Source organism: Pleurodeles waltl, chromosome 4_2 (assembly GCF_031143425.1).
Source record: "Pleurodeles waltl isolate 20211129_DDA chromosome 4_2, aPleWal1.hap1.20221129, whole genome shotgun sequence".
Lineage (NCBI taxonomy): Eukaryota > Metazoa > Chordata > Amphibia > Caudata > Salamandridae > Pleurodeles > Pleurodeles waltl.
Window position 1 is genome coordinate 384849729 of NC_090443.1, and position 23540 is coordinate 384873268.

General features: G+C 48.9%; 1 protein-coding gene across 6 annotated transcripts in view; it reads right to left on the reverse strand.

Moving 5' to 3' along the window:
- Window positions 1-430: 430 nt before the first annotated feature.
- Window positions 431-23540, reverse strand: part of SMARCA4 (SWI/SNF related BAF chromatin remodeling complex subunit ATPase 4) — an 813549-nt gene continuing 790439 nt past the window's right edge. For all 6 annotated transcript variants that reach the window (XM_069231516.1, XM_069231512.1, XM_069231517.1 and 3 more), the window contains exon 34: window positions 431-994. In XM_069231516.1, the coding sequence (XP_069087617.1) occupies window positions 962-994 (33 nt within the window). In that variant the 3' untranslated portion in view covers window positions 431-961. The remainder of the gene's footprint in view (window positions 995-23540) is intronic.

Below are 23540 nucleotides of genomic sequence, written 5' to 3' on the forward strand. Positions count from 1 at the left end.
AATTAATTAAAACTATTGTTTTATTTACTTTTTAAGTCAAAGTGATGTTTTTCTAAGTACCAAGAGTCCAACTGATGGCACTGGACAAAATGATATGGAGAAAGTGATAACAGGCTGAAGCCATTGTGTACAATAATACAGGACATCAGTTTGCACTTCCCCTTTATTCAAGGCTTCTTGTAGAATGAAGAAATGCTACGTCTGAAACAACAGGTGTGGGCATCCCAGAGGCAGGACGACCATGCTGGCACAGAATGTAGTGACTGCCCTTCACTTTTTTGTAAAGTATCACACTGGTCCGCTGCTACCAATCTATCTCTGCGGTCAAACATTACGACAACACTTACACAGTCTTATGCTAATCTGCCACACGAGCAATCGCCTCAGAGCATTAACACATGGGATGAACTGTATGAAACAAAAACAGATATAGGGTTTTATTTTAATTTATTACTGTTTGAAATCCAGTGATACTGACGCACATATATACACGCAGAACACATACAGCCTGCACTACCTCTCCACAGGGGAAGGCAGCTTGAGATTCGTGACCTGTCTTTCATAAAATACAGTACTAGAGAGAAGTGAACGGCTACACACATGCATCCAAGGTTTTAACTACAGTGATTCAAATACTGCACCCCCCACCCTACACTACCGCCCAAAGCAGAAAAATATATATGTACATATGTCAAGTGTTTTCTGCGCAGACCTGACTCTTATTTCAGAGTTAATGCTGATCCCAATGCTACAACTGCCAGGCGCTCACGATGAGCCGCACATAGGGGGCAACCGGCTCCTGCAGAATAAATATGGAAGAGTTTGGTTTTTGTACAGTTTGTTTTAAAGTCCAATACTACAACTGTTGCTACCCGTTAAAATTAGAGCCAAGAGGAATGCGGTTCTCCCGAGATATGGAAGGAGGAGCCCTGTGGTCCAGGGAATGTTTTTCGATCCCAAATCAGTCTTCGTCAGTACCGCTGGGAGAGTGCTCCTGGGAAAGGAAAAATGAACAGATGTTAGCCGGTGGGGTCCTGAGATCTTTTATTACAGTGAGATACACAGGACTAAAAACAAAAAAACAAGGCAACCACTGCTTAGGAAATGCACCACAAGAGGGGTCCAAAATGTCCAACCATGGAGCTGGATTTCAAACAACAAACTACAAAGGTGCGGGGCGTGGGTTTCATTAACTCTATTAATGCCTTGCCTTGACATTTTCCATTGCAAGCTGGCAGAAGGGTAAGGGCTGACAACAAGAGCAGTTTCTACTTCAAATAGCAACAAAGCATAGACACTGCTGTATGGCACCAAATTGCTGGTCTCGTTCTGTCATTACCAAACAACATAAATGGAGCATAACAGATGAAGCAATGTTACTCAATGTACAGCCATACTCTCCCAATTATCCCTACTACCACAAAAAACAAAGGTAGCACTTTGGAGGCTCAGTGCTAATGCCTCTACGTTCGAGTCTGGACAATACCCTGTTACTATGGACAACAAAATGTCCCTAGTGTCAACACAGTATATTTTTGAAATCTTATAAAAAAATTACGGGATGACGTTACACACACCATTTGAGTGTCTACTGGCAGGTGGGCCCTCAGCTGTGTTGAGGAGATGAGGTGAAGGATCCTAACATAAAAATCTACTTCACCTACACAAGGATACTACCGTCTTTAATAACGGGATATTGATGAGAAGATTAAAAATTGTTTGGGACGCAAAAAGAGTTTGTTGCTCCTGCAGCTGGCGGGTTACCAAGTTTCAGCCCTTTCCATAGTTTAAAAAAGTCAGAGGGTTTCGCAGGACCAGGATCTCTACGTTTCTCTATACTGAGTTCCTGACTTCATGCATATATACCCAGCAATCACTCATAATACCAAATTACTGCTTCTGCTGGCAAGCAAATTAATCGCTTTTTATATGGTGTTGTGAAGACCCTCATTTTGGGAACATCCAGCGTCAGAGGAGCGAATGAGGGGGGTCTTGTGGTCACACATTTATCTAAGATCTCACCCTGTGTAAGGAAATGCCTCCTTGGCATGGTTACCCCCTGACTTTTTGCCTTTGCTGATGCCATGTTATGATTTGAAAGTGTGCCGAGAACTTCTAACCAGGCCCCAGCACCAGTGTTCTTTCCCTAAAACTGTACCTTTGTCTCCACAATTGGCACACCCTGGCATCCAGGTAAGTCCCTTGTAACTGGTACCTCTGGTACCAAGGGCCCTGATGCCAGGGAAGGTCTCTAAGGGCTGCAGCATGTATTATGCCACCCTGGGGACCCCTCACTCAGCACAGACACACTGCTTGCCAGCTTGGGTGTGCTGGTGGGGAGAAAATGACTTAGTCGACATGGCACTCCCCTCAGGGTACCATGCCAACCTCACACTGCCCATGGCATAGATCAGTCACCCCTCTAGCAGGCCTTACAGCCCTAAGGCAGGGTGCACTATACCATAGGTGAGGGCATAGGTGCATGAGCACTATGCCCCTACAGTGTTTAAGCAAAACCTTAGACATTGTAAGTGCAGGGTAGCCATAAGAGTATATGGTCTGGGAGTCTGTCATACACGAACTCCACAGCACCATAATGGCTACACTGAAAACTGGGAAGTTTGGTATCAACTTCTCAGCACAATAAATGCACACTGATGCCAGTGAACATTTTATTGTGAAATACACCCCAGAGGGCATCTTAGAGATGCCCCCTGAAAACATACCCGACTTTCAGTGTGGGCTGACTAGCTTTGCCAGCCTGCCACACACCAGACATGTTGCTGGCCACATGGGGAGTGTGCCTCTTTCACTCTGTGGCCAGGAACAAAGCCTGTGCTGGGTGGAGGTGCCTCTCACCTCCCCCTGCAGGAACTGTAACACCTGGTGGTGAGCCTCAAAGGCTCACCCCCTTTGTAACAGCGCCACAGGGCATCCCAGCTAGTGGAGATGCCCGCCCCCTCCGGCCACGCCCCCACTTTTGGCGGCAAGGCCGGAGGAGATAATGAGAAAAACCAGGAGTCGTCACTGGCCAGTCAGGACAACCCCTAAGGTGTCCTGAGCTGAGGTGACTCTAACTTTTAGAAATCCTCCATCTTGCAGATGGAGGATTCCTCCAATACGATTAGGGATGTGCCCCCCTCCCCTCAGGGAGGAGGCACAAAGAGGGTGTAGCCACCCTCAGGTCTAGTAGCCATTGGCTGCTGACCTCCCAGACCTAAACACACCCCTAAATTGAGTATTCAAGGGCCCCCAGAACCTAGGAAGATAGATTCCTGCAACCTGAAGACGAAGAAGGACTGCTGACCTGAAAGCCCTGCAGAGAAGACGGAGACACCAACTGCTTTGGCCCCAGCCCTACTGGCCTCTCTCCCCACTTCAAGAAAAACTGCAACAGCAATGCGTCCCCAGGGTCCAGCGACCTCTGAAGCTTCAGAGAACTACCCTGCATCAAAAAGGACCAAGAACTCCTGAGGACAGCGGCCCTGTTCCACAAAGACTGCAACTTTGCAACAAAGAAGCAACTTTTAAAAGACCACACGTTTCCCGCCGGAAGCGTGAGACTTTCCACTCTGCACCCGATGCCCCCGGCTCAACCTGCGGAGAACCAACACTAGAGGGAAGACTCCCCGGCGACTGCGACCCTGTGAGTAGCCAGAGCTGACCCCCCAGCGACGCCTGAGGAGGGAATCCAGAGGCTCCCCCTGACCGCGACTGCCTGCTTCAAAGAACCCGACGCCTGGTAAAGACACTGCACCCGCAGCCCCCAGGACCTGAAGGATCCGACCACCAGTGCAGAAGTGACCCCCAGGTGGCCCTCTCCCTTGCCCAGGTGGTGGCTACCCCGAGGAGCCCCCCCTTGCCTGCCTGCATCGCTGAAGAGACCCCTTGGTCTACCATTGATTCCTATTGAGAACCCGACGCGTGTTTGCACACTGCACCCGGCCGCCCCGTGCTGCTGAGGGTGTACTTTCTGTGTGGACTTGCGTCCCCCCCGGTGCCCTACAAAAAAAAACCCTGGTCTGCCCTCCCAAGACGCGGGTACTTACCTGCTGGTAGACTGGAACTGGGGCACACCCTTCTCCATTGAAGCCTATGCGTTTTGGCCACCACTTTGAGCTCTGCACCTGACCGGCCCTGAGCTGCTGGTGTGGTACCTTTGGGGTTGCTCTGAACCCCCAAAGGAGGGGCTACCTTGGACCCAAACTTGAACCCCGTAGGTGGTTTACTTACCTGCATAAACTAACAAACATTTACTCCCCCCAGGAACTGTTGAAAATTGCACTGTGTCTAGTTTTAAAATAGCTATGTGTGATTTATGTGAAAACTGTATATGCTATTTTGCTAATTCAAAGTTCCTAAAGTACCTACCTGCAATACCTTTCATTTAAAGTATTACATGTATATCTTGAACCTGTGGTTCTTAAAATAAACTAAGAAAGGAAAATGTCACTTACCCAGTGTACATCTGTTCGTGGCATTAGTTGCTGCAGATTCACATGTTGTGCATAGTCCGCCGTCTGGTGTTGGGTCGGAGTGTTACAAGTTGTTTTTGTTCGAAGAAGTCTTTCGAGTCCCGAGACCGAGGGACTCCTCCTCCTTTGTTCCATTGCGCATGGGCGTCGACTCCATGTTAGATTGTTTTCCCCGCAGAGGGTGAGGTAGGAGTTGTGTATGTTAGTAATAGTGCCCATGCAATGGAATGAATAAGTATGTACCAACTAAGGTTTAAGTAATATATTTACAAATGTACAAATGTTGAAGATAACTTCCAAATGGCTACAGGCTCCCGGGGAGGCGGGTGGGCACATGTGAATCTGCAGCGACTAATGCCACGAACAGATGTACACTGGGTAAGTGACATTTTCCGTTCGGTGGCATGTGTAGCTGCAGATACACATGTTGTGCATAGACTAGTAAGCAGTTATCTCCCCAAAAGCGGTGGCTCAGCCTGTAGGAGTGGAAGTAGTCTGAAATAAAGTTCTTAGTACGGCTTGACCTACTGTGGCTTGTTGTGCGGATAGCACGTCTACACAGTAGTGCTTAGTAAATGTGTGAGGCGTAGACCATGTGGCTGCCTTACATATCTCGTTCATTGGAATGTTTCCTAGGAAGGCCATGGTAGCGCCTTTCTTTCTGGTTGAATGTGCCCTTGGTGTAATGGGCAGTTCTCTCTTTGCTTTAAGGTAGCAGGTTTGGATGCACTTAACTATCCATCCAATAAACAGTTGTTTTGTTTTCCTAATTTCTTTTGTTCTGTCAATGTAGTACATTAGTGCTCTTCTGATGTCTAATGTATGTAGTGCCCTTTCAGCTACTGAGTCTGGCTGTGGGAAGAACACTGGTAGTTCTACCGTTTGATTTAAGTGGAACGGTGAAATGACTTTTGGTAAAAAAAATTGGATTGGTTCTTAGGACCACCTTATTTTTGTGTATTTGAATAAAAGGTTCTTGTATATTAAACGCCTGAATTTCACTTACTCTTCTTAGAGATGTGATGGCAATGAGAAATGCAACCTTCCACGTTAAGAATTGCATTTCGCAAGAGTGCATGGGTTCAAAAGGTGGGCCCATGAGTCTTGTTAAGACGATGTTGAGGTTCCATGAAGGAACAGGTGGTGTTCTTGGTGGTATAATTCTTTTCAGGCCTTCCATAAACGCTTTAATGACAGGTATCCTAAATAGTGAAGTTGAATGGGTAATTTGCAGGTATGCAGATATTGCTGCGAGGTGTATCTTTATGGAAGAGAAGGCTAGATTTGATTTTTGTAAATGTAGCAAGTATCCCACTATATCCTTTGGAGATGCATGTAATGGTTTAACTTGATTATTATGGCAGTAGCAAACAAATCTTTTCCATTTGCTTGCATAGCAGTGTCTAGTGGATGGTCTTCTAGCTTGTTTTATGACTTCCATACATTCTTGGGTGAGGTTTAAATGTCTGAATTCTAGGATCTCAGGAGCCAGATTGCTAGATTCAGCGATGCTGGGTTTGGATGCCTGATCTGTTGTTTGTGTTGTGTTAACAGATCTGGTCTGTTGGGTAGTTTGACATGCGGTACTACTGACAGGTCTAGTAGTGTTGTGTACCAAGGTTGTCTTGCCCATGTTGGTGCTACTAGTATGAGTTTGAGTTTGTTTTGACTCAATTTGTTTACTAGATATGGAAGGAGAGGGAGAGGGGGAAAAGCGTACGCAAATATCCCTGACCAGTTCATCCATAGAGCATTGCCTTGAGACTGCCTGTGTGGGTACCTGGATGCGAAGTTTTGGCATTTTGCGTTCTCCTTTGTTGCAAATAGGTCTATTTGAGGTGTCCCCCAAATTTTGAAGTAAGTGTTTAGAATTTGGGGGTGAATCTCCCATTCGTGGACCTGTTGGTGATCTCGAGAGAGATTGTCTGCTAGTTGATTTTGGATCCCTGGAATAAATTGTGCTATTAGGCGAATGTGGTTGTGAATTGCCCATTGCCATATCTTTTGTGCCAGGAGGCACAGCTGTGTCGAGTGTGTTCCCCCCTGTTTGTTTAGATAATACATTGTTGTCATGTTGTCTGTTTTGACAAGAATGTATTTGTGGGTTATGATGGGTTGAAATGCTTTCAACGCTAGGAATACTGCTAACAATTTGAGGTGATTTATATGCAGCTTTGTTTGATGTACGTCCCATTGTCCTTGGATGCTGTGTTGATTGAGGTGTGCTCCCCACCCTGTCATGGAAGCATCTGTTGTTATCACGTATTGTGGCACTGGGTCTTGGAAAGGCCGCCCTTTGTTTAAATTTATACTGTAAAGAAATGGCTCCCTGATGCAGTTACCCCCCACTTTTTGCCTGATACTGATGCTGACTTGACTGAGAAGAGTGCTGGGACCCTGCTAACCAGGCCCCAGCACCAGTGTTCCTTCACCTAAAATGTACCATTGTATCCACAATTGGCACACCCTGGCATTCAGATAAGTCCCTTGTAACTGGTACTTCTAGTACCAAGGGCCCTGATGCCAAGGAAGGTCTCTAAGGGCTGCAGCATGTCTTATGCCACCCTAGAGACCCCTCACTCAGCACAGACACACTGCTTACAAGCCTGTGTGTGCTAGTGAGAACAAAATGAGTAAGTCGACATGGCACTCCCCTCAGGGTGCCATGCCAGCCTCTCACTGCCTATGCAGTATAGGTAAGACACTCCTCTAGCAGGCCTTACAGCCCTAAGGCAGGGTGCACTATACCATAGGTGAGGGTACCAGTGCATGAGCATGGTACCCCTACAGTGTCTAAACAAAACCTTAGACATTGTAAGTGCAGGGTAGCCATAAGAGTATATGGTCTGGGAGTCTGTCAAACACGAACTCAACAGCACCTTAATGGCTACACTGAAAACTGGGAAGTTTGGTATCAAACTTCTCAGCACAATAAATGCACACTGATGCCAGTGTACATTTTATTGCAAAACACACCCCAGAGGGCACCTTAGAGGTGCCCCCTGAAACTTAACCGACTGTCTGTGTAGGCTGACTAGTTCCAGCAGCCTGCCACACCAGAGACATGTTGCTGGCCCCATGGGGAGAGTGCCTTTGTCACTCTGAGGCCAGTAACAAAGCCTGCACTGGGTGGAGATGCTAACACCTCCCCCAGGCAGGAGCTGTGACACCTGGCGGTGAGCCTCAAAGGCTCACCCCTTTGTCACAGCCCAGCAGGGCACTCCAGCTTAGTGGAGTTGCCCGCCCCCTCCGGCCACGGCCCCCACTTTTGGCGGCAAGGCTGGAGGGAACAAAGAAAGCTACAAGGAGGAGTCACTGGCCAGTCAGGACAGCCCCTAAGGTGTCCTGAGCTGAGGTGACTGACTTTTAGAAATCCTCCATCTTGCAGATGGAGGATTCCCCCAATAGGGTTAGGATTGTGACCCCCTCCCCTTGGGAGGAGGCACAAAGAGGGTGTACCCACCCTCAGGGCTAGTAGCCATTGGCTACTAACCCCCCAGACCTAAACACGCCCTTAAATTTAGTATTTAAGGGCTACCCTGAACCCTAGAAAATTAGATTCCTGCAACTACAAGAAGAAGGACTGCCTAGCTGAAAACCCCTGCAGCGGAAGACCAGAAGACGACAACTGCCTTGGCTCCAGAAACTCACCGGCCTGTCTCCTGCCTTCCAAAGATCCTGCTCCAGCGACGCCTTCCAAAGGGACCAGCGACCTCGACATCCTCTGAGGACTGCCCCTGCTTCGAAAAGACAAGAAACTCCCGAGGACAGCGGACCTGCTCCAAGAAAAGCTGCAACTTTGTTTCCAGCAGCTCCAAAGAACCCTGCAAGCTCCCCGCAAGAAGCGTGAGACTTGCAACACTGCACCCGGCGACCCCGACTCGGCTGGTGGCGATCCAACACCTCAGGAGGGACCCCAGGACTACTCTAAGACTGTGAGTACAAAAACCTGTCCCCCCCTAAGCCCCCACAGCGCTGCCTGCAGAGGGAATCCCGAGGCTTCCCCTGACCGCGACTCTTTGAACCTAAAGTCCCGACACCTGGGAGAGACCCTGCACCCGCAGCCCCCAGGACCTGAAGGACCGGACTTTCACTGGAGGAGTGACCCCCAGGAGTCCCTCTCCCTTGACCAAGTGGAGGTTTCCCCGAGGAACCCCCCCCTTGCCTGCCTGCAGCGCTAAAGAGATTCCGAGATCTCTCATAGACTAACATTGAAAACCCGACGCTTGTTTCTACACTGCACCCGGCCGCCCCCGCGCTGCTGAGGGTGAAATTTCTGTGTGGACTTGTGTCCCCCCCGGTGCCCTACAAAACCCCCCTGGTCTGCCCTCTGAAGACGCGGGTACTTACCTGCAAGCAGACCGGAACCGGGGCACCCCCTTCTCTCCATTCTAGCCTATGTGTTTTGGGCACCACTTTGAACTCTGCACCTGACCGGCCCTGAGCTGCTGGTGTGGTGACTTTGGGGTTGCTCTGAACCCCCAACGGTGGGCTACCTTGGACCAAGAACTGAACCCTGTAAGTGTCTTACTTACCTGGTAAAACTAACAAATACTTACCTCCCCTAGGAACTGTGAAAATTGCACTAAGTGTCCACTTTTAAAACAGCTATTTGTGAATAACTTGAAAAGTATACATGCAATTTTTATGATTTAAAGTTCCTAAAGTACTTACCTGCAATACCTTTCAAATGAGCTATTACATGTAGAATTTGAACCTGTGGTTCTTAAAATAAACTAAGAAAAGATATTTTTCTATATAAAAACCTATTGGCTGGATTTGTCTCTGAGTGTGTGTACCTCATTTATTGTCTATGTGTATGTACAACAAATGCTTAACACTACTCCTTGGATAAGCCTACTGCTCGACCACACTACCACAAAATAGAGCATTAGTATTATCTCTTTTTACCACTATTTTACCTCTAAGGGGAACCCTTGGACTCTGTGCATGCTATTCCTTACTTTGAAATAGCACATACAGAGCCAACTTCCTACATTGGTGGATCAGCGGTGGGGTACAAGACTTTGCATTTGCTGGACTACTCAGCCAATACCTGATCACACGACAAATTCCAAAATTGTCATTAGAAATTCATTTTTGCAATTTAAAATTTTTCTAAATTCTTAAAAGTCCTGCTAGGGCCTTGTGTGTTAAGTCCCTGTTTAGCATTGTCTTTTAGAGTTTAAAAGTTTGTTAAAAGTTTGAATTAGATTCTAGAAACAGTTTTAGATTCTTAAAAAAGTATTCCAACTCTTAGCAGAATAATGTCTGATACAGAGATGCAGGTGGTGGAACTCGACACCACACCTTACCTCCATCTTAAGATGAGGGAGCTAAGGTCTCTCTGTAATATAAAGAAAATAACCATTGGCTCCAGACCTACCAAAATTCAGCTCCAGGAGCTGTTGGCAGAGTTTGAAAAAGCCAACCCCTCTGAGGATGACTTCACAGAGGAAGAAATTAGTGACTTGGAGGGCAATTCCCCCCTTCCAGTCCTAAATAGGGAGACCAGGGCCTCTCAAGCCCTGTCTCCAAAAATGATAGTCAGAAATGTTGCTTCCCTCACAGGAGGGTCCAGCATTTCTGAAATCACTGAGGATGCTCTCAGTGAAGATGACCCCCTGTTAGCCAGGATGGTCAAAAGATTGGCTTTGGAAAAGCAGCTCCTAGCCATAGAAAGGGAAAGAAAAGAGATGGGCCTAGGTCCCATCAATGGTGGCAGCAACTTAAATAGGGTCAGAGATTCTCCTGACATCCTAAAAATCCCCAAAGGGATTGTAACAAAATATGAAGATGGTGATGACATCACCAAATGGTTCACAGCTTTTGAGAGGGCTTGTGTAACCAGAAAAGTGAACAGATCTCACTGGGGTGCTCTCCTTTGGGAAATGTTCACTGGAAAGTGTAGGGATAGACTCCTCACACTCTCTGGAAAAGATGCAGAATCTTATGACCTCATGAAGGGTACCCTGATTGAGGGCTTTGGATTCTCCACTGAGGAGTATAGAATTAGATTCAGGGGGGCTCAAAAATCCTCGAGCCAGACCTGGGTTGATTTTGTAGACTACTCAGTAAAAACACTGGATGGTTGGTTAACTGGAAATGAAGTGTGTGACTATGTTGGGCTTTATAATTTGTTTATGAAAGAACACATTTTAAGTAACTGCTTCAATGAAAAGTTGCATCAGTATCTGGTAGACCTAGGTCCAATTTCTCCCCAAGAATTGGGAAAGAAGGCAGACCACTGGGTCAAGACTAGGGTAACCAAAACTTCCACTGGGGGTGACCAAAAGAAAGGGGTTACAAAAACTCCCCAGGAGAAAGTGGGTGACACTAGAAACAAAGAAAAAGAGTCCTCTGTAGGCCCCCAAACACCAGAACAGGTGGGTGGGCCCCAAGACACAACCCAAAACAAAGGTGGGTACCAGGGTAAGAACTGGGATGCCACTAAGGCATGGTGCCACAACTGTAAACAGTCTGGGCACCACACCAAGGACACTTCTTGTCCCAAAAACAAACCCCAGAACAAAATTCCTGGGGTAACCAGTGTAGCCATGGGAGATGACTCCTCAGATGAGGAGGTCTTCCTAGCCTTCAACTGGAAACAGGGCCCAACAGGTGAGTTGGAGATTCCAGAGGGAAGTAGACACTTCCACCACCTACTGGTGAATGGAATCCCAACCACTGCCCTGAGAGACACTTGTGCCAGTCACACTATTGTGCATGACAGGCTGGTGCTCTCAAACCAGTACATCCCAGGTGAGACTGCCAGGGTAAGAGTTAGCCTAGACAGGGTCACTAAGAGGCCTGTGGCTTTAGTGCCCATAGAAGTGGGTGGCACTCTTAGCTGGAGAAGGGTAGTAGTCAGTACAGACCTCCCCCTTGATTGTCTCCTTGGAAATGACTACCCAGAGGTTAGTCAGAGCCCAAGAGAGGAACTGGTCCAGTGCCAGTCCTCTCCCAAGGATTCTGGAAGTCCTGCCTCTGCAGTAAATGCAAGCAGGCCCCAGAAGAAGAAGAAAAGAAAACAGAGTAGGAAGGGTGGACAACCTTTAGCCAAGGTTACAGCAAGCCAAGGAGATTCTGCTCCAGTAGGGGAGAACTCCAAAAATGGCCCTGATAAAGTCCAACCTGACCCACAAGAAGTCCTGGCTAGTCAGGCAACTGTTAAACCTGAGTGGGTGGCTCCTCAGCTAACAGGAGAAAGAGTGGAAGAAGGGTGTTTACTACAAGATGTGGTAACCCCCCACTCTAATACAGCAGACAGGCAACCTGAACCCAAAGAGGCCTGTAACTTAGCCCCTTCCCTTTTAGGTGAAGAGCTAAAGGTGTGGTTCTGGGCACTGACAGCTGTCAGTGGCCTCTGCTGGGTGTTAGCCTTTATGGCTGCACTATCCTTAGCATGGTTGTAGGAAGTTGGCTCTGTATGTGCTATTTCAAAGTAAGGAATAGCATGCACAGAGTCCAAGGGTTCCCCTTAGAGGTAAAATAGTGGTAAAAATAGATAATACTAATGCTCTATTTTGTGGTAGTGTGGTCGAGCAGTAGGCTTATCCAAGGAGTAGTGTTAAGCATTTGTTGTACATACACATAGACAATAAATGAGGTACACACACTCAGAGACAAATCCAGCCAATAGGTTTTTATATAGAAAAATATCTTTTCTTAGTTTATTTTAAGAACCACAGGTTCAAATTCTACATGTAATAGTTCATTCGAAAGGTATTGCAGGTAAGTACTTTAGGAACTTCAAATCATCAAAATTGCATGTATACTTTTCAAGTTATTCACAAATAGCTGTTTTAAAAGTGGACACTTAGTGCAATTTTCACAGTTCCTAGGGGAGGTAAGTATTTGTTAGTTTTACCAGGTAAGTAAGACACTTACAGGGTTCAGTTCTTGGTCCAAGGTAGCCCACCGTTGGGGGTTCAGAGCAACCCCAAAGTCACCACACCAGCAGCTCAGGGCCGGTCAGGTGCAGAGTTCAAAGTGGTGCCCAAAACACCTAGGCTAGAATGGAGAGAAGGGGGTGCCCCGGTTCCGGTCTGCTTGCAGGTAAGTACCCGCGTCTTCGGAGGGCAGACCAGGGGGGTTTTGTAGGGCACCGGGGGGGACACAAGTCCACACAGAAATTTCACCCTCAGCGGCGCGGGGGCGGCCGGGTGCAGTGTAGAAACAAGCGTCGGGTTCGCAATGTTAGTCTATGAGAGATCTCGGGATCTCTTCAGCGCTGCAGGCAGGCAAGGGGGGGGTTCCTCGGGGAAACCTCCACTTGGGCAAGGGAGAGGGACTCCTGGGGGTCGCTTCTCCAGTGAAAGTCCGGTCCTTCAGGTCCTGGGGGCTGCGGGTGCAGGGTCTCTCCCAGGCGTCGGGACTTTAGATTCAAAGAGTCGTGGTCAGGGGAAGCCTCGGGATTCCCTCTGCAGGCGGCGCTGTGGGGGCTCAGGGGGGACAGGTTTTGGTACTCACAGTATCAGAGTAGTCCTGGGGTCCCTCCTGAGGTGTTGGATCGCCACCAGCCGAGTCGGGGTCGCCGGGTGCAGTGTTGCAAGTCTCACGCTTCTTGCGGGGAGCTTGCAGAGTTCTTTAAAGCTGCTGGAAACAAAGTTGCAGCTTTTCTTGGAGCAGGTCCGCTGTCCTCGGGAGTTTCTTGTCTTTTCGAAGCAGGGGCAGTCCTCAGAGGATGTCGAGGTCGCTGGTCCCTTTGGAAGGCGTCGCTGGAGCAGGATCTTTGGAAGGCAGGAGACAGGCCGGTGAGTTTCTGGAGCCAAGGCAGTTGTCGTCTTCTGGTCTTCCGCTGCAGGGGTTTCAGCTAGGCAGTCCTTCTTCTTGTAGTTGCAGGAATCTAATTTTCTAGGGTTCAGGGTAGCCCTTAAATACTAAATTTAAGGGCGTGTTTAGGTCTGGGGGGTTAGTAGCCAATGGCTACTAGCCCTGAGGGTGGGTACACCCTCTTTGTGCCTCCTCCCAAGGGGAGGGGGTCACAATCCTAACCCTATTGGGGGAATCCTCCATCTGCAAGATGGAGGATTTCTAAAAGTTAGAGTCACTTCAGCTCAGGACACCTTAGGGGCTGTCCTGACTGGTCAGGGACTCCTCCTTGTTTTTCTCATTATTTTCTCCGGCCTTGCCGCCAAAAGTGGGGCCTGGCCGGAGGGGGCGGGCAACTCCACTAGCTGGAGTGTCCTGCGGTGCTGTGACAAAGGGGTGAGCCTTTGAGGCTCACCGCCAGGTGTTACAGCTCCTGCCTGGGGGAGGTGTTAGCATCTCCACCCAGTGCAGGCTTTGTTACTGGCCTCAGAGTGACAAAGGCACTCTCCCCATGGGGCCAGCAACATGTCTCTGGTGTGGCAGGCTGCTAAAACTAGTCAGCCTACACAGATAGTCGGTTAAGTTTCAGGGGGCACCTCTAAGGTGCCCTCTGTGGGGTATTTTACAATAAAATGTACACTGGCATCAGTGTGCATTTATTGTGCTGAGAAGTTTGATACCAAACTTCCCAGTTTTCAGTGTAGCCATTATGGTGCTGTGGAGTTCGTGTAAAACAGACTCCCAGACCATATACTCTTATGGCTACCCTGCACTTACAATGTCTAAGGTTTTGTTTAGACACTGTAGGGGCACAGTGCTCATGCACTGGTACCCTCACCTATGGTATAGTGCACCCTGCCTTAGGGCTGTAAGGCCTGCTAGAGGGGTGTCTTACCTATACTGCATAGGCAGTGAGAGGCTGGCATGGCACCCTGAGGGGAGTGCCATGTCGACTTACTCATTTTGTTCTCACTAGCACACACAGGCTTGTAAGCAGTGTGTCTGTGCTGAGTGAGGGGTCTCTAGGGTGGCATAAGACATGCTGCAGCCCTTAGAGACCTTTCTTGGCATCAGGGCCCTTGGTACTAGAAGTACCAGTTACAAGGGACTTATCTGAATGCCAGGGTGTGCCAATTGTGGATACAATGGTACATTTTAGGTGAAGGAACACTGGTGCTGGGGCCTGGTTAGCAGGGTCCCAGCACACTTCTCAGTCAAGTCAGCATCAGTATCAGGCAAAAAGTGGGGGGTAACTGCAACAGGGAGCCATTTCTTTACACAAGCCCCCCCCAGCCCACAGGCCAGGAGACTCAGCCCAAGCTGGGAGAGTCTTCCTAGTCTGTCAGGCGAGGAAGAGTAGGAGAAATAGGCTGGTTAGTTGCAGGGCCTACTCTGCCTTACATCCTTCTGTTCAGGTCATTCCCTTTGGGGAACTGACCCACTTCCACAGTGATAGGACCTAGTCTGAATTGCCTCTTGTCTGCCTCTTCAATGTCTCCACCCATTCTTTTTATTTTGGGTTTAGAGGTATCCACCTCTGCTAATCTTATCTTAGCTAGGGTCATCCCTAGCTTACCCAAAGAGGTTACCCAGAGCTGGAGTAACCCCACCATGACCAACAGGGTCAGGGGGCCTAACTTGCTATTTGGCATGGGGTCTGACCACCATGCCAAGGATAGTGCAGCCATAAAGGCTAACACCCAGCAGAGGCCACTGACAGCTGTCAGTGCCCAGAACCACACCTTTAGCTCTTCACCTAAAAGGGAAGGGGCTAAGTTACAGGCCTCTTTGGGTTCAGGTTGCCTGTCTGCTGTATTAGAGTGGGGGGTTACCACATCTTGTAGTAAACACCCTTCTTCCACTCTTTCTTCTGTTAGCTGAGGAGCCACCCACTCAGGTTTAACAGTTGCCTGACTAGCCAGGACTTCTTGTGGGTCAGGTTGGACTTTATCAGGGCCATTTTTGGAGTTCTCCCCTACTGGAGCAGAATCTCCTTGGCTTGCTGTAACCTTGGCTAAAGGTTGTCCACCCTTCCTACTCTGTTTTCTTTTCTTCTTCTTCTGGGGCCTGCTTGCATTTACTGCAGAGGCAGGACTTCCAGAATCCTTGGGAGAGGACTGGCACTGGACCAGTTCCTCTCTTGGGCTCTGACTAACCTCTGGGTAGTCATTTCCAAGGAGACAATCAAGGGGGAGGTCTGTACTGACTACTACCCTTCTCCAGCTAAGAGTGCCACCCACTTCTATGGGTACTAAAGCCACAGGCCTCTTAGTGACCCTGTCTAGGCTAACTCTTACCCTGGCAGTCTCACCTAGGATGTACTGGTTTGAGAGCACCAGCCTGTCATGCACAATAGTGCGACTGGCACAAGTGTCTCTCAGGGCAGTGGTTGGGATTCCATTCACCAGTAGGTGGTGGAAGTGTCTACTTCCCTCTGGAATCTCCAACTCACCTGTTGGGCCCTGTTTCCAGTTGAAGGCTATGAAGACCTCCTCATCTGAGGAGTCATCTCCCATGGCTACACTGGTTACTCCTGGAATTTTGTTCTGGGGTTTGTTTTTGGGACAAGAAGTGTCCTTGGTGTGGTGCCCAGACTGTTTACAGTTGTGGCACCATGCCTTAGTGGCATCCCAGTTCTTACCCTGGTACCCACCTTTGTTTTGGGTTGTGTCTTGGGGCCCACCCACCTGTTCTGGTTTTTGGGGGCCTACAGAGGACTCTTTTTCTTTGTTTCTAGTGTCACCCACTTTCTCCTGGGGAGTTTTTGTAACCCCTTTCTTTTGGTCACCCCCAGTGGAAGTTTTGGTTACCCTAGTCTTGACCCAGTGGTCTGCCTTCTTTCCCAATTCTTGGGGAGAAATTGGACCTAGGTCTACCAGATACTGATGCAACTTTTCATTGAAGCAGTTACTTAAAATGTGTTCTTTCATAAACAAATTATAAAGCCCAACATAGTCACACACTTCATTTCCAGTTAACCAACCATCTAGTGTTTTTACTGAGTAGTCTACAAAATCAACCCAGGTCTGGCTCGAGGATTTTTGAGCCCCCCTGAATCTAATTCTATACTCCTCAGTGGAGAATCCAAAGCCCTCAATCAGGGTACCCTTCATGAGGTCATAAGATTCTGCATCTTTTCCAGAGAGTGTGAGGAGTCTATCCCTACACTTTCCAGTGAACATTTCCCAAAGGAGAGCACCCCAGTGAGATCTGTTTACTTTTCTGGTTACACAAGCCCTCTCAAAAGCTGTGAACCATTTGGTGATGTCATCACCATCTTCATATTTTGTTACAATCCCTTTGGGGATTTTTAGGATATCAGGAGAATCTCTGACCCTATTTAAGTTGCTGCCACCATCGATGGGACCTAGGCCCATCTCTTTTCTTTCCCTTTCTATGGCTAGGAGCTGCTTTTCCAAAGCCAATCTTTTGACCATCCTGGCTAACAGGGGGTCATCTTCACTGGAGTTATCCTCAGTGATTTCAGAGGTGTTGGTCTCTCCTGTGAGGGAACCAGCATCTCTGACTATTATTTTTGGAGTCAGGGTTTGAGGGACCCTGTTCTCCCTAGATAGGACTGGTAGGGGGGAATTTTCCTCCAAGTCACTATCCTCTTCCTCTGAGTTGCCACCCTCAGAGGGGTTGGCCTTTTCAAACTCTGCCAAAAGCTCCTGGAGCTGTATTTTGGTAGGTTTGGGGCCCATTGTTATTTTCTTTATTTTACAGAGTGACCTTAGCTCCCTCATCTTAAGATGGAGGTAAGGTGTGGTGTCGAGTTCCACCACAGTCACATCTGTGCTAGACATTTTGCTTCTAAAAGTTGGAATACTTTTTAAGAATCTACAACTAGTTCTAGGTTCTAATTCAAACTTTTACAAACTTTTAAACTCTAAAAGAAATGCTAAACAGGATCTAACACAAGGCCCTAGCAGGTCTTTTAAGAATTTAGAAAACTTTTCAAATTGCAAAAATCAATTTCTAATGACAATTTTGGAATTTGTCGTGTGATCAGGTATTGGCTGAGTAGTCCAGCAAATGCAAAGTCTTGTACCCCACCGCTGATCCACCAATGTAGGAAGTTGGCTCTGTATGTGCTATTTCAAAGTAAGGAATAGCATGCACAGAGTCCAAGGGTTCCCCTTAGAGGTAAAATAGTGGTAAAAATAGATAATACTAATGCTCTATTTTGTGGTAGTGTGGTCGAGCAGTAGGCTTATCCAAGGAGTAGTGTTAAGCATTTGTTGTACATACACATAGACAATAAATGAGGTACACACACTCAGAGACAAATCCAGCCAATAGGTTTTTATATAGAAAAATATCTTTTCTTAGTTTATTTTAAGAACCACAGGTTCAAATTCTACATGTAATAGTTCATTCGAAAGGTATTGCAGGTAAGTACTTTAGGAACTTCAAATCATCAAAATTGCATGTATACTTTTCAAGTTATTCACAAATAGCTGTTTTAAAAGTGGACACTTAGTGCAATTTTCACAGTTCCTAGGGGAGGTAAGTATTTGTTAGTTTTACCAGGTAAGTAAGACACTTACAGGGTTCAGTTCTTGGTCCAAGGTAGCCCACCGTTGGGGGTTCAGAGCAACCCCAAAGTCACCACACCAGCAGCTCAGGGCCGGTCAGGTGCAGAGTTCAAAGTGGTGCCCAAAACACCTAGGCTAGAATGGAGAGAAGGGGGTGCCCCGGTTCCGGTCTGCTTGCAGGTAAGTACCCGCGTCTTCGGAGGGCAGACCAGGGGGGTTTTGTAGGGCACCGGGGGGGACACAAGTCCACACAGAAATTTCACCCTCAGCGGCGCGGGGGCGGCCGGGTGCAGTGTAGAAACAAGCGTCGGGTTCGCAATGTTAGTCTATGAGAGATCTCGGGATCTCTTCAGCGCTGCAGGCAGGCAAGGGGGGGGTTCCTCGGGGAAACCTCCACTTGGGCAAGGGAGAGGGACTCCTGGGGGTCGCTTCTCCAGTGAAAGTCCGGTCCTTCAGGTCCTGGGGGCTGCGGGTGCAGGGTCTCTCCCAGGCGTCGGGACTTTAGATTCAAAGAGTCGTGGTCAGGGGAAGCCTCGGGATTCCCTCTGCAGGCGGCGCTGTGGGGGCTCAGGGGGGACAGGTTTTGGTACTCACAGTATCAGAGTAGTCCTGGGGTCCCTCCTGAGGTGTTGGATCGCCACCAGCCGAGTCGGGGTCGCCGGGTGCAGTGTTGCAAGTCTCACGCTTCTTGCGGGGAGCTTGCAGAGTTCTTTAAAGCTGCTGGAAACAAAGTTGCAGCTTTTCTTGGAGCAGGTCCGCTGTCCTCGGGAGTTTCTTGTCTTTTCGAAGCAGGGGCAGTCCTCAGAGGATGTCGAGGTCGCTGGTCCCTTTGGAAGGCGTCGCTGGAGCAGGATCTTTGGAAGGCAGGAGACAGGCCGGTGAGTTTCTGGAGCCAAGGCAGTTGTCGTCTTCTGGTCTTCCGCTGCAGGGGTTTCAGCTAGGCAGTCCTTCTTCTTGTAGTTGCAGGAATCTAATTTTCTAGGGTTCAGGGTAGCCCTTAAATACTAAATTTAAGGGCGTGTTTAGGTCTGGGGGGTTAGTAGCCAATGGCTACTAGCCCTGAGGGTGGGTACACCCTCTTTGTGCCTCCTCCCAAGGGGAGGGGGTCACAATCCTAACCCTATTGGGGGAATCCTCCATCTGCAAGATGGAGGATTTCTAAAAGTTAGAGTCACTTCAGCTCAGGACACCTTAGGGGCTGTCCTGACTGGTCAGGGACTCCTCCTTGTTTTTCTCATTATTTTCTCCGGCCTTGCCGCCAAAAGTGGGGCCTGGCCGGAGGGGGCGGGCAACTCCACTAGCTGGAGTGTCCTGCGGTGCTGTGACAAAGGGGTGAGCCTTTGAGGCTCACCGCCAGGTGTTACAGCTCCTGCCTGGGGGAGGTGTTAGCATCTCCACCCAGTGCAGGCTTTGTTACTGGCCTCAGAGTGACAAAGGCACTCTCCCCATGGGGCCAGCAACATGTCTCTGGTGTGGCAGGCTGCTAAAACTAGTCAGCCTACACAGATAGTCGGTTAAGTTTCAGGGGGCACCTCTAAGGTGCCCTCTGTGGGGTATTTTACAATAAAATGTACACTGGCATCAGTGTGCATTTATTGTGCTGAGAAGTTTGATACCAAACTTCCCAGTTTTCAGTGTAGCCATTATGGTGCTGTGGAGTTCGTGTAAAACAGACTCCCAGACCATATACTCTTATGGCTACCCTGCACTTACAATGTCTAAGGTTTTGTTTAGACACTGTAGGGGCACAGTGCTCATGCACTGGTACCCTCACCTATGGTATAGTGCACCCTGCCTTAGGGCTGTAAGGCCTGCTAGAGGGGTGTCTTACCTATACTGCATAGGCAGTGAGAGGCTGGCATGGCACCCTGAGGGGAGTGCCATGTCGACTTACTCATTTTGTTCTCACTAGCACACACAGGCTTGTAAGCAGTGTGTCTGTGCTGAGTGAGGGGTCTCTAGGGTGGCATAAGACATGCTGCAGCCCTTAGAGACCTTTCTTGGCATCAGGGCCCTTGGTACTAGAAGTACCAGTTACAAGGGACTTATCTGAATGCCAGGGTGTGCCAATTGTGGATACAATGGTACATTTTAGGTGAAGGAACACTGGTGCTGGGGCCTGGTTAGCAGGGTCCCAGCACACTTCTCAGTCAAGTCAGCATCAGTATCAGGCAAAAAGTGGGGGGTAACTGCAACAGGGAGCCATTTCTTTACAATGGTGGTCTGACCCCATGCCAAATAGCAAGTTAGGCCCCCTGACCCTATTGGTCATGGTGGGGTTACTCCAGCTCTGGGTAACCTCTCTGGGTAAGCTAGGGGTAACCCTGGCCAAGATAAGGTTAGCAGAGGTGGATACCTCTAAGACCAAAATAGAAAGAATGGGTGGAGACATTGAAGAGGCAGACAAGAGGCAATTCAGACTAGGTCCTATCACTGTGGAAGTAGGTCAGTTCCCCAAAGGGAATGACCTGAACAGAAGGATGTAAGGCAGAGTAGGCCCTGCAACTAACCAGCCTATTTCTCCTACTCTTCCCCGCCTGACAGACTAGGAAGACTCTCCCAGCTTGGGCTGAGTCTCCTGGCCTGTGGGCTGGGGGGGGCTTGTGTAAAGAAATGGCTCCCTGTTGCAGTTACCCCCCACTTTTTGCCTGATACTGATGCTGACTTGACTGAGAAGAGTGCTGGGACCCTGCTAACCAGGCCCCAGCACCAGTGTTCCTTCACCTAAAATGTACCATTGTATCCACAATTGGCACACCCTGGCATTCAGATAAGTCCCTTGTAACTGGTACTTCTAGTACCAAGGGCCCTGATGCCAAGGAAGGTCTCTAAGGGCTGCAGCATGTCTTATGCCACCCTAGAGACCCCTCACTCAGCACAGACACACTGCTTACAAGCCTGTGTGTGCTAGTGAGAACAAAATGAGTAAGTCGACATGGCACTCCCCTCAGGGTGCCATGCCAGCCTCTCACTGCCTATGCAGTATAGGTAAGACACTCCTCTAGCAGGCCTTACAGCCCTAAGGCAGGGTGCACTATACCATAGGTGAGGGTACCAGTGCATGAGCATGGTACCCCTACAGTGTCTAAACAAAACCTTAGACATTGTAAGTGCAGGGTAGCCATAAGAGTATATGGTCTGGGAGTCTGTCAAACACGAACTCCACAGCACCTTAATGGCTACACTGAAAACTGGGAAGATTGGTATCAAACTTCTCAGCACAATAAATGCACACTGATGCCAGTGTACATTTTATTGCAAAACACACCCCAGAGGGCACCTTAGAGGTGCCCCCTGAAACTTAACCGACTGTCTGTGTAGGCTGACTAGTTCCAGCAGCCTGCCACACCAGAGACATGTTGCTGGCCCCATGGGGAGAGTGCCTTTGTCACTCTGAGGCCAGTAACAAAGCCTGCACTGGGTGGAGATGCTAACACCTCCCCCAGGCAGGAGCTGTGACACCTGGCGGTGAGCCTCAAAGGCTCACCCCTTTGTCACAGCCCAGCAGGGCACTCCAGCTTAGTGGAGTTGCCCGCCCCCTCCGGCCACGGCCCCCACTTTTGGCGGCAAGGCTGGAGGGAACAAAGAAAGCTACAAGGAGGAGTCACTGGCCAGTCAGGACAGCCCCTAAGGTGTCCTGAGCTGAGGTGACTGACTTTTAGAAATCCTCCATCTTGCAGATGGAGGATTCCCCCAATAGGGTTAGGATTGTGACCCCCTCCCCTTGGGAGGAGGCACAAAGAGGGTGTACCCACCCTCAGGGCTAGTAGCCATTGGCTACTAACCCCCCAGACCTAAACACGCCCTTAAATTTAGTATTTAAGGGCTACCCTGAACCCTAGAAAATTAGATTCCTGCAACTACAAGAAGAAGGACTGCCTAGCTGAAAACCCCTGCAGCGGAAGACCAGAAGACGACAACTGCCTTGGCTCCAGAAACTCACCGGCCTGTCTCCTGCCTTCCAAAGATCCTGCTCCAGCGACGCCTTCCAAAGGGACCAGCGACCTCGACATCCTCTGAGGACTGCCCCTGCTTCGAAAAGACAAGAAACTCCCGAGGACAGCGGACCTGCTCCAAGAAAAGCTGCAACTTTGTTTCCAGCAGCTCCAAAGAACCCTGCAAGCTCCCCGCAAGAAGCGTGAGACTTGCAACACTGCACCCGGCGACCCCGACTCGGCTGGTGGCGATCCAACACCTCAGGAGGGACCCCAGGACTACTCTAAGACTGTGAGTACAAAAACCTGTCCCCCCCTGAGCCCCCACAGCGCCGCCTGCAGAGGGAATCCCGAGGCTTCCCCTGACCGCGACTCTTTGAACCTAAAGTCCCGACACCTGGGAGAGACCCTGCACCCGCAGCCCCCAGGACCTGAAGGACCGGACTTTCACTGGAGGAGTGACCCCCAGGAGTCCCTCTCCCTTGACCAAGTGGAGGTTTCCCCGAGGAACCCCCCCCTTGCCTGCCTGCAGCGCTAAAGAGATTCCGAGATCTCTCATAGACTAACATTGAAAACCCGACGCTTGTTTCTACACTGCACCCGGCCGCCCCCGCGCTGCTGAGGGTGAAATTTCTGTGTGGACTTGTGTCCCCCCCGGTGCCCTACAAAACCCCCCTGGTCTGCCCTCCGAAGACGCGGGTACTTACCTGCAAGCAGACCGGAACCGGGCACCCCCTTCTCTCCATTCTAGCCTATGTGTTTTGGGCACCACTTTGAACTCTGCACCTGACCGGCCCTGAGCTGCTGGTGTGGTGACTTTGGGGTTGCTCTGAACCCCCAACGGTGGGCTACCTTGGACCAAGAACTGAACCCTGTAAGTGTCTTACTTACCTGGTAAAACTAACAAATACTTACCTCCCCTAGGAACTGTGAAAATTGCACTAAGTGTCCACTTTTAAAACAGCTATTTGTGAATAACTTGAAAAGTATACATGCAATTTTTATGATTTAAAGTTCCTAAAGTACTTACCTGCAATACCTTTCAAATGAGCTATTACATGTAGAATTTGAACCTGTGGTTCTTAAAATAAACTAAGAAAAGATATTTTTCTAGATAAAAACCTATTGGCTGGATTTGTCTCTGAGTGTGTGTACCTCATTTATTGTCTATGTGTATGTACAACAAATGCTTAACACTACTCCTTGGATAAGCCTACTGCTCGACCACACTACCACAAAATAGAGCATTAGTATTATCTCTTTTTACCACTATTTTACCTCTAAGGGGAACCCTTGGACTCTGTGCATGCTATTCCTTACTTTGAAATAGCACATACAGAGCCAACTTCCTACATATACTGTTCCACCATAGAAGCGAGATGTATGTTTGGCGGTCTATCAACACCAGATCTAGAAGGTGACCCTGTGCATGTGACCACTGTGATGCTAGGCACTGTTGTAAGGGCCTCATGTGCAGTCTTGCGTTTGGGACAATGGCTATGCATGAGGACATCATGCCTAGGAGTTTTAATACCGTCTTTGCCTGTATCTTTTGTGTTGGATACATGGCTTGTATAATCTTGTGAAAATGTTGAACCCTTTGTGGACTTGGAGTGGCTATTCCCTTTGTTGTGTTGATTGTCGCTCCTAAGTATTGCTGTGTTTTGCACGGCAGAATGTGAGATTTTGTATAGTTGATGGAGAAACCGAGTTTGTAGAGGGTTTGTATGACATCATCTGTGTGGTGTGAACACTTTGTGAGGGAGTTGGTCTTGATT